The sequence below is a fragment of the Lathyrus oleraceus genome, chromosome 6, assembly GCF_024323335.1.
Source record: "Lathyrus oleraceus cultivar Zhongwan6 chromosome 6, CAAS_Psat_ZW6_1.0, whole genome shotgun sequence".
In the NCBI taxonomy this organism is placed as follows: domain Eukaryota; kingdom Viridiplantae; phylum Streptophyta; class Magnoliopsida; order Fabales; family Fabaceae; genus Lathyrus; species Lathyrus oleraceus.
The window spans coordinates 35,780,651-35,790,816 of NC_066584.1; the positions used below are offsets into that span (position 1 = coordinate 35,780,651).

Genomic DNA, 10,166 nt, shown 5'->3' on the forward strand with positions numbered 1-10,166 from the left:
CTGATACAAGACATATATTTGTAACAATAAGATGCGAAAGAAGTGACAAATACCAACAACCTATTCGAAAGTTGAAACGAGATGACATTGGATCGAGAAAGTGTGAGTGTCCTTTTAATATTTTTGGATACCTTAAGGTGAATAGTACATGAAAAATTAATGTGTTTTCTAATACACATAATCATGACTTGTATCACAAGTTAGTCACTTATCCTCTATTGTATGTCACTTTAATCCTATGGAGAAAGAACTTGTTTCTTACATGGCATTGAATATGATGTCGTCCAAAAACATGCTTGCAATGTTGAAACGGAAGAGATCTCAAAATCTTTCAAATATCAAACAAATATACAATGTCTGTGTCATAACAACAAGGTGATAAGAGGATCAAGAACTGAAATGCAATAACAGTTGAAATTTATGGATGTCGATCACTAGGTTTTTAGCTACAAAGTGTGTGAGGATGGAGTCATTGCTCGATATATATTTTATACTCATCATGATTCCATCAAGTTGTTCCACACATTTTTCGTTGTACTCATAAGAGGCTGAAACTTTGTCGAATCACTCTCTGAAAATGATGAAAGAATTTACCATATTAAACAAGATTGAAAGAGAATAAAATAAAGAAAAGTAAAAAAAACACCACCTATAAAGTTAGATTTAAGTAGTGACACTTATTTTAATGCGTTTCAACTTTTATCTAATTATATACTTAGGCGGTGACTTGTTTTTTAAATGTGTTGTTGTCACCAATGTAATTTGGATAGAATTTGATATATGTGTAATGTATATTGAACATTAATGGTATACCAACTTGGGATAAATTTTATAAAAAAAGTTGTTTCAATTTGCTTTGAAATTATTGGAAAAATTATGAAACAAATATTTCAAAAATACATCTCAGCATAAATCTTTATTTTATTTTAAAAATAACATATGAATACAACCGAATTGAATTTATAAAGTTCATATTAAATTCTTATTAAGTCCATATAAATATGAGCCCATCTCTTTGTTTATCGCATTTGTCTAATTCAACAATGCAAAGTCCTCAAGCACCATTCTCCCTTTATGTAATGTTATTTATGTCAACAAGTTTTATATAATGTTAGAGATTATGATGATAATTTTCATTTTTCTTCCAATTCCTACATCTATTACTGATTTCTGATTTGAATTTACATTCAAAAATACATCTCTAAATTCACCTTAATATAACTTCGAAGCTCGAGAAAGTAATGAGAGTATTGAGTATGTGAAATATAGGTGCATAGCATCTCCAAAATCTAAAAATATGTGACTTCTCATGGTGGTAAACTAGCACCAAGGAATAGATAAAATAATCCCCAGTATATTTAATTAGTTGGTGACGTATCCATTGAATTTCAACCGGATGAGAAAACGCTAATTAGTTTATTTATGCACTATAATTCGTATATTTTACTAAAACGTTGCTTTATCTCATTTTTGCGCAGGAAGCATAAACCAATAATTAACTTTTCATTACTGTTACTCAAACCAAGGTATAAAACTCTGAAATATATTAAAAGCAAATAAAGGCACAATGTGTTTTCACTAAAACATGTTTGTGAACTAAAAGATGATTTTGCCAAAACTATAGCCCCATTCTAAGAAAATTTTGCCAAAACCATAGCACCGTTCTAAGACAATTTAGCCCTTGAGAAGTCCATTTCAGGATGCTGCAATAGATAAAATTGAAACAGTTAGCAGCCAGATTACAAGATCGGTAAAGGCAGTGTTGAGAAAGCAGACAAAACCAGTATAAAAATCAAAGGCTCACCTGGCTCATAAACTTCTTCATCATGTCTTGTTTATTAAGCTCCTCACTTGTAGGAAGGCCCATGGATTTCTGCCTCTGATCAAACTGTTGAACATACAAGATAGCATTAAACCATTACCAAAAAATTCCAATACAATGTCATCTAAATTGATTCTCATCAGTGTAACAGGATCAATCGATGGCAGATCAAAATCAAGTAACTGAAGTAACAAAACTCAAACAATTACCATCATTTTCTCGACAGTTGATCGAGTCTCAGGATCCAGGTCACCAAGTTTGCTGCTCTCAGGTTCAACTTTTTGGGTATTAATTTCAGGATCACCCTTTACTAGACATTTCCACCAGTCCATTTGGTCATGCTTGGTTAAAAGAATGGAAATAGTATTCTGATCCTCTGCAAAATATCACAGTTCCGATCATCAGACATATGGCGGCAACTAGAATTCTCACAGAAACACTTAAAAATATCAAATCCATTAGGATGCTAAACAATAATGGTCCCATAAAAAAGGATTTCCTACTAACACAACTAAATAGTTCTATACCTATGCTCCAGTAACATTCATCAGGCTTGATAGATTTGTACAGATCTCCCTGTAAAAGTTTAAATCATGAATCAGAAAAGATATAAAAAAGCTTCTGAACAAACCAACAATGTCATAAGATTGAATAACAGAGAAGAATTTCAATTGTAACTGCAATAAGTTAAAACAAACTTACATCAATAATAGGTTAAAACAAACTTACAATGTCATAAGATTGAATAAAAGAGAAGAATTTCAATTGTAACTGCAATAAGTTAAAACAAACTTACATCAATAATAGGTGGCTGGCCTTTGAGACCAACTTTTAGATGGTTCTTCTTAATCTCACAGATAACCAACTTCGACTTCGTTCCATTTGGCACCGGAACGTTAACATTGAGTTCTTGCAGACTTTGAGTCCAAGAATACAACTCCAGATCCATACCATTACCCTTATTAGGAGCTGCCCATTCAAAATAACTAAGGTCTCAGAAATTGTTTAAAAAACCTACATAGTTAATTACCTATTCAGAGCTACATGTTAGGTTCAATTACGCTATTTAAAACCCTAAACCCGAAACAATTGTTTATGGATTAGCCTCGCATTAACAACAAACAAGCTAAACCCTAAACCCTAATTAACATTCTAGACTCAAGAATCAATATCATTAAAAATGTATTATCAACCGGACACAATTGTGATAATAAATAAATTAGGGCAAAAAATAAAATAAAATTGAAATAAAAAAAAAATAACTGAAAATATCTTACCTGCTCCTTCCTTCTTTCCATCTTCTTTCGCTTCTACTCCCTTATCTTTCTTCTCTGCCGCCGCCGCTTTCTCAGCCTTGGCCTTTGCCTCGGCGGCGATCTTCGCCTTCTCAGCCGCAACAGCCTTAGCTTTCTTTACCCTAACAGCGCGAGCGCCGTTCAGAATCACCTTCTCGGCCGATTCCTTTTCGAAGAAATCGCTCTCATTAGCGATGAAGTCGAATACCTTTTCGAGAAAAGCGGCAGGATTTGATGGATCGAAGGTGGAAGTGAACGGAATGGATTTCGGTTTGGGTTGGGAAGATGAAGGGGATTGTTTGGTGGTTTGTTCTTCTTCTTGAAAATCGGAGATGATCGCCATTGTTGAGTTTGTTAGAAATTAAGGTACTAAGAATTTGAAAGGGTGAAGTAAAGGATTTATGAGTAGAAAGAAAATCAATACAAAGACGCGTAAAGGGTTTTTAAATAACTTGTATGATGTGGAAATTTCCAGAATCCTTGCGTTTTTTCGGGCGACCCGAACCCGGACCTGAGACCAAACCCGGCCCAACACTGCTTTAGCATGTTATTTGAGTTTATATATTTTTGTAAATAAAAAAAAACTATATTTTTTATTAGACCAAACCCGGCCCATCCTTACATGTATTATTAGTAAAGTTAGGTAAAAAAAATATTTTCAATAAGATACTATTGTAATTATGAAATAATATATCTTTAATTTATAAAATTTTGACGGGAGATAAAGAGTTTTTTTCGGAAATTTAGTTGAAAGGGGATTTGTAAATCTAAATTTATTTAAATTATTATTCTATATTAAAAATATAAAATAAAGATTTTTTATTTTTTTATTGGAACTTTATAAAAGGTAGTTGAAAGTAGGGGTGTTCAAATCCAATCCAATCCAAAAAAAAACCGAAAACCGAACCGAAAAAACCAAAAACAAAAAAAAAAACGAATTTTTTAGATATGTTTGGACCACCTTGTAGAATAACCGATCGGTTCGGTTCAGTTTTCGGTTGGCTGCATGAAAACCGAACCGATATTTATTCATATAGTATTCTCATTAACTCTAATTAATTAAATACAATGCATCGTTACAAATTAAATACAATGCACTTTTACAGCACATCATGCACTAATTAATAATATTATTTAAATATTACAATTTAAATACAATTAAATACTAATAAATACAATTGTTTAAACACATACTATTACTAGAATGCATACTAGTTAATAGTTATACCCCTAAAAAACGTTTCGGTCATGCTTTAAAAAATATGATTTTCTGCAAATAAATACTATTAAATTTACTAGAATGCATACTAATTAAATATTATATGACAATGAAAAGCCAAACGTTTCGGTGATGATTTTCTACCCCTAAAAAATAGTATTATATTAAATATTTTGTGGGATTCCGCCGCCAAACATTGTCTTTTTAGTCCATAAAACTCAGAACTCAATCGTCCATAATCTCTCCTCAATCTCAATCTCAGATTTTCAATAATATCTACCCAATCTCAATCATCCCCAAAATTAAAAACAATAAATATAATTAAGCTCTCTCCTATATTATCTACCCAATTCCTCAAGTTCCAATTTAAGCTCTCTCCTATTTCAATTCATCTCCCACAAACCATTATAATTTTTATTATTCACAATTCTCTCTCTCATTTCATCTCAATCTATTTTCCTATTCGGAACCCTCATTCACTATTAAGTAAGTTTGTATCTTTTATATGTTCTAATTTATAATTTTTCTGTTTTTGAATTTAAATTGTATTTTCTAATTTTTCCCGTTTTAATAAAAAAAATATTGTCTGTTTTAAAGGAATTAGCCAAGCAAAATCCTCTGATCCTATTGTTTCATCTACTCAATCTGATCTTATTAGCTGCACCAGCCAGGTATAAAAATTTAATTCGAATTAGTTTGTTTTACCTTAGGAAATGTTGGTTAATGTTCTACAATGGTGTAATGTTGAAACAGTTGATGTTCTACAATTTATTTTTCATCTGTTTCCTATTTTGCATATTTTGCAGTGTGAAACAGTTCAATCTCCACCTCCATTGGTACAAAGTAATGAAGTAAACAATGATGAAGAAAATGCTAATAAGAAAAGGAAAGTTGGAGAAGCTTCAACATTAACCACATCCAACGATCCTAATGTTGCATCTGGAGACTCAGGTAATAGAAAACCTATTAAACCTAGATCTTGGACTTGGGAACATTTTACAAAAATAGGATCAAGAGCTAAGTGTAAATGGTGTGATGTATCATATGCTGCTGATTCATAAAAAAATGGCACAAGTAATTTGAAACACCATTTGTTGCACCAATGTAAGAAGTTTCCCAAAGAGTCTCTTGATCCCACTCAAAAGACTCTTGTTCTTCAACAATTGAAAAAAGAAGATGGAAACGGATATGGTAGTGTTCTCACTAGTGTCCATTTTGATGCCGAGACATGTAGGAAAGCTTTAGCTAGGATGATAATTATTGATGAGTTTCCTTTTAAGTTTGTTGAGGGAGAGGGATTTCTTCATTTTATGAGTGTTGTGCAACCTAAACTCTCAATTCCTTCAAGGATTACAATTGCTAGAGATTGTTGGGATTTGTACACGAGTGAGAAACATAAGTTAAAAACTGTGTTAAGTAAATCAAATCAATGTGTCTGTCTTACAACTGATTGTTGGACATCTGTGCAAAATTTGAGTTATCTTTGTCTTACTGCACATTTCATTGATCATGATTGGAAAATCCATAAAAGGATTCTTAATTTCTGTCCAATTGTAAATCATAAAGGAGTGGCCATAGGAAAAAAAATTGAAAAATGTTTGAAGGAATGGCTAATAGGTAAAGTTTTCACCATTACGGTTGATAATGCTAGTTCCAATGATGTTGTTATCACTTACTTGAAAAATACAATGGATGATTGGAATTCACATCCATTGAAAGGGGAATATATGCATGTTCGTTGTTGTGCACATATTTTGAACCTTGTGGTCCAAGATGGATTAAAAGACTATCATTCTTCAATTAGTAAGATTAGGAATGCTGTTAGATATGTTCGTGCCTCTCCGGGTCGTTTGGATAGGTTTAAAACTTGTATTAAGGAACCTAGGTTACAAGAAAAGTCGATTGTTCAGTTGGATGTTTCCACTAGATGGAACTCCACATATATTATGCTTGAAAGTGCGTTGAAGTTTCAGAAGGCGTTTAAGAGATTGAGTGAGAAGTGTGCTGATTTTGTGTTGATTCAAGGTGGTATTCCAAATAATGAGGATTGGGATAATGCAAAATGTTTTGTTAATTTTTTGAAAATATTTTTTGATATCACAAAGAAGGTTTCAGGTTCTACTTTTGTAACCTCTTCTCAATATTTCAATGAACACATTATGATCTTGACTACATTCAAGGGGGGGATAGGATTAACAAGTTCATACAACTTGCTTGGAAAGATGGCTGAAAATATGAAAGCTAAATATGAGAACTATTGGGGTGATGTTAAAAAAATGAACATTCTGCTCTTTGTTGCTGTTGTGCTTGATCCTCGACATAAGATGCAGTTTGTTATGTGGGGCTTGAACAAGGTATATGAGAAGAATGTTGCTGAATCTTTGTATAAGAAAACAGAGGAGACATTATACAAAATATTTGATAGTTATAGGATTTTTGTTGGTCAAGGTCAATCTGAAGTTCCTACACATTCCTCTCATGAAGTAGAATTGGTAGAACTTAAAGCACCAGAGGATGCATTTGCTTTAGAAGTTGAGATGGACATGAATCTAAATGAGAGCATGCAGAAAAATGAGGTGGATTTGTATCTCATGGAGAAATTAGAGAAGAAAAGTCCTGGTTTTGATATCTTGAATTGGTGGAAGGTGAATTCCAACAAGTATCCTATTCTTGGTCAAATGGCTAGAGATGTATTGGCAATGCATGTGTCAATTGTTGCTTCGGAGTCCGCTTTCTCTACCGGAGGTAGAGTGCTTACTTGTTATAGAAGCTCTCTTACACCAAAGACAGTTGAAGCATTAATTTGCACACAAAATTGGTGTAAAGCATCCCCAGTGTCAGTTGATATTGAAGAGCTTGTGGATGAATTAGAAAATCTGGAATTAGGTAAATTAATTATAACTTGTATTATTTTTTTGTTTAACATTCTTATCCATTCATATTAATATTTATCTTGTTTTTATCTTGAATATGGTTTACTTTTGTAGAACTTGTTCCAATTCCACAATTGAATGAAGATGTATCTGATATTGATTCTGATTAGCTATGGTACTTTGAGTTAGTCTTGATATGGTATGACTGTATTGCTTATACTAATATGATCATATTCTTTGTTTAGTTGCTGCAAATTATTCACTCTATTGATATGTTTGTTTTTTTGTTTTTGTTTTTGCAGACCAGACCAATTAGAAAGAATGGATATTCTTATTAACAAGCTGGAATTGTTGTAGGCTAATTAGAAAGAATGGTGATTTTGATTATCAGGAAATACACATGCTTTTATTATGATTTTCTACAGTTATGTTATTGTTCTGTTGATTCCTGTAATAATTTTTTGAAAACTGTTGTTGTTCCTGCAATGTTGTTGATTTTTGTTCTGTTGCAGAAAAATTAAATTTCTACTGGAAAATTGAATTGTTCTTGAATTTGCAATTCAATAATTGTTCTTGATTTGCTTTTCTACAATGATGATGATTGTTGTTCTGTTACATACAGGAAAATTGAATTGTTGCAAGATTCTAAAGTATATTAAATTAAATTAAATTAAATTCTTTATTGCAATTCTATTGAAATTATATTAAATTTATTGTTGTTCTTTTGTTCAAATCCAATTGTTGACGGAAAATTAAATTGAATTGTTTTCCTGTCATGCAAATTGATTGTTCAAAAAATTCACCAAGGCATGTAAAAAATATTAAATTGTTGCAGGAAAATTCAATTTAATATTTGAAGTGTCATATTGAAAAATTCACCATCCACGGATTCCACGGGCATGTAAAAATTAAATTGGTTTCTTTTATATATATATATATATATATATATATATATATATATATATATATATATATATATATATATATATATATATATATATATATAATGTCATATAGAAAATGTTTTTGTCAAAATTTAAAAAAAAAATTAAAATTAAAATTATTTTAGATTTAGAAGTAGTGTTTGTTTAAAAACCGAATAAAACCGAACCGAAGTAAACCGTATAAATTTGATCGGATTGGATTGGATTTTTTTTATTGTCATCCAATAACCGAACCAAACCGTATGCTCTTTGTATCTTTGGATCGGATGATTTTTTGTCTCAAAACCGATCCAAACCAAACCGCGAACACCCCTAGATGAAAGGGGATTTTTAAATCTAAATTTATTTAAGTTATATTATATTTTTGATATAAAAATACAAAATAAAGAGTTTTTCTTTTTGTAATGGAACTTTACAAAAGGTAGTTGGAAGGGGGGTTTTAAATCTAAATTAATTTAGTTTATATTTATTTTTCTATATAAAAAATACTCAAATTGTATAGTCTTGAATTTTTTATTTAATTTAGAATGAAAAAACTATTCTATTTTAGGTAATTTGTATTGATATAATAATTTTTATAAGAATATTCTACTCGGTAGATCTTAGCTTTAAAATACCTTTTTAAATTAAAAAGTGGTAATAAATCAAACAATTTAGTTTTATTCTTAAAAAATTTATTTTTAATTTTGATTACAAAGTTGTTTTTAATGTTAAAAAAAATAGTTTAATTTGTTTTCTAGGTTCTATTTGGATTCATAGATTCAGATGGAGTGGAGTGAAATAAGATGAAATATAATTATATTCTACTTTTTGAATAATTTAAAATTTATTGGGGTGAAATTCCATTTTATTTTATTTACCACCCTATTTATTCTCGTCTCATTTAAGTATAATGAATAATTTAATTTGTTTTGATCTTTAAAAAAAATATTCGTTTCATTCTATTTCGATTCATTTTATTCCGCTCAATTCATTTCGTGATATCCAAACATAACATTATTCCACTTGTCAGGGTTCATGAATTTTAATTTGCGTCTTTTTTTTTTTTTTTTTTTTTAATTATTACATTATGCCTTCTTTCTACCGTAGACTTTCTTTTTTATCATCTAACATTAATTTGTATTTTTTATTATTATATATTATGTTTTTTTAATAATTTGTTTGCAGCATCATATTTTTATTTCGATGATTTCTAAGATCTTTAATGTTATTATTCAACCGTGTGGATTAACATTTTTGTTTATTTTTTCCTTTTTTTGTGTGTGTGAAATTGACAGTTTTTTTATAAATTATTTGTGTTCATTTGATTATTTTTATTTATTTACATTTTTTTATACAATTTAAAATAATATATTTTTTCAAAAATAGACTTTAAAAGATGTAAATGAAAACAAATCTCAATCAATCCGGATAACTCATATTTCTTAGCGTGTTAATTTTACAGAGAAATTGTAGAGGGATGAGTGAGTAATGAAGCAACAAACTATTCGTTGTTGGATAAAAACAAATAAATTTTGTGTAGAATTTTTTTATAGGTTGTTGAGTTACGTGTTAAATAAATTTTATTTAATTTACGTTTTTCGTAAATAAGTTATAAAAATATTTTTTTTAACCAAATGAGTGTATAAAGTTTTTTCATGTAATATGTAACTGTCATTTTCATTGTTTCACTCTTTTTTCCAAAGATGTGAGTTTAATATAATTGTAAATTAAGCTTTATCCTACACTAATTTAATAAATAATTTTTATCTCGTTTTTGGTAAAAAGTTTAAATATATTTTAAATAATATATTACTTAAATACTATTATAAATAATATTATAAGTGTGGGTATATTAACTCAGACTTAGTGTTTCTGATAAATAAAAATGTTCGTCTAGGTAGATTTAATAAGTTATATTTTCGAAAGTTTAATAAATGTCAGGGGAATTATAGTTTGTTATTCCTTATTATTCTCTAAGGTATCTGTTTGTTTAATTTGTAAGGTTTATATAAAATAATCATATTCTTATTT

At 29.7% G+C, this 10,166-nt stretch overlaps 1 protein-coding gene across 1 annotated transcript; it reads right to left on the reverse strand.

Moving 5' to 3' along the window:
- Positions 1-1,484: 1,484 nt before the first annotated feature.
- Positions 1,485-3,544, reverse strand: LOC127092165 (protein BOBBER 1). The gene is made up of 6 exons (XM_051030984.1): positions 3,100-3,544; positions 2,619-2,791; positions 2,350-2,398; positions 2,032-2,198; positions 1,805-1,888; positions 1,485-1,703 (listed from the first exon to the last, which is right to left on the reverse strand). The coding sequence occupies exons 1-6, from the start codon at positions 3,458-3,460 to the stop codon at positions 1,665-1,667; spliced, it is 873 nt and encodes a 290-aa protein (XP_050886941.1). The 5' UTR covers positions 3,461-3,544; the 3' UTR covers positions 1,485-1,664.
- Between the last annotated feature and the right edge of the window lie 6,622 nt (positions 3,545-10,166).

What these genes read in the sequence shown, in the direction of transcription:
- LOC127092165 (XM_051030984.1), bottom strand. Translation starts at nt 3,460, where the DNA reads ATGGCGATCATCTCCGATTTTCAAGAAGAAGAACAAACCACCAAACAA. An exon ending in TGAATGTTACTGGAGCATAG is followed by an intron (nt 2,199 to 2,349) that starts GTATAGAACTAT and finishes GATATTTTGCAG; the next exon opens with AGGATCAGAATACTATTTCC. An exon ending in CAACTGTCGAGAAAATGATG is followed by an intron (nt 1,889 to 2,031) that starts GTAATTGTTTGA and finishes TATGTTCAACAG; the next exon opens with TTTGATCAGAGGCAGAAATC.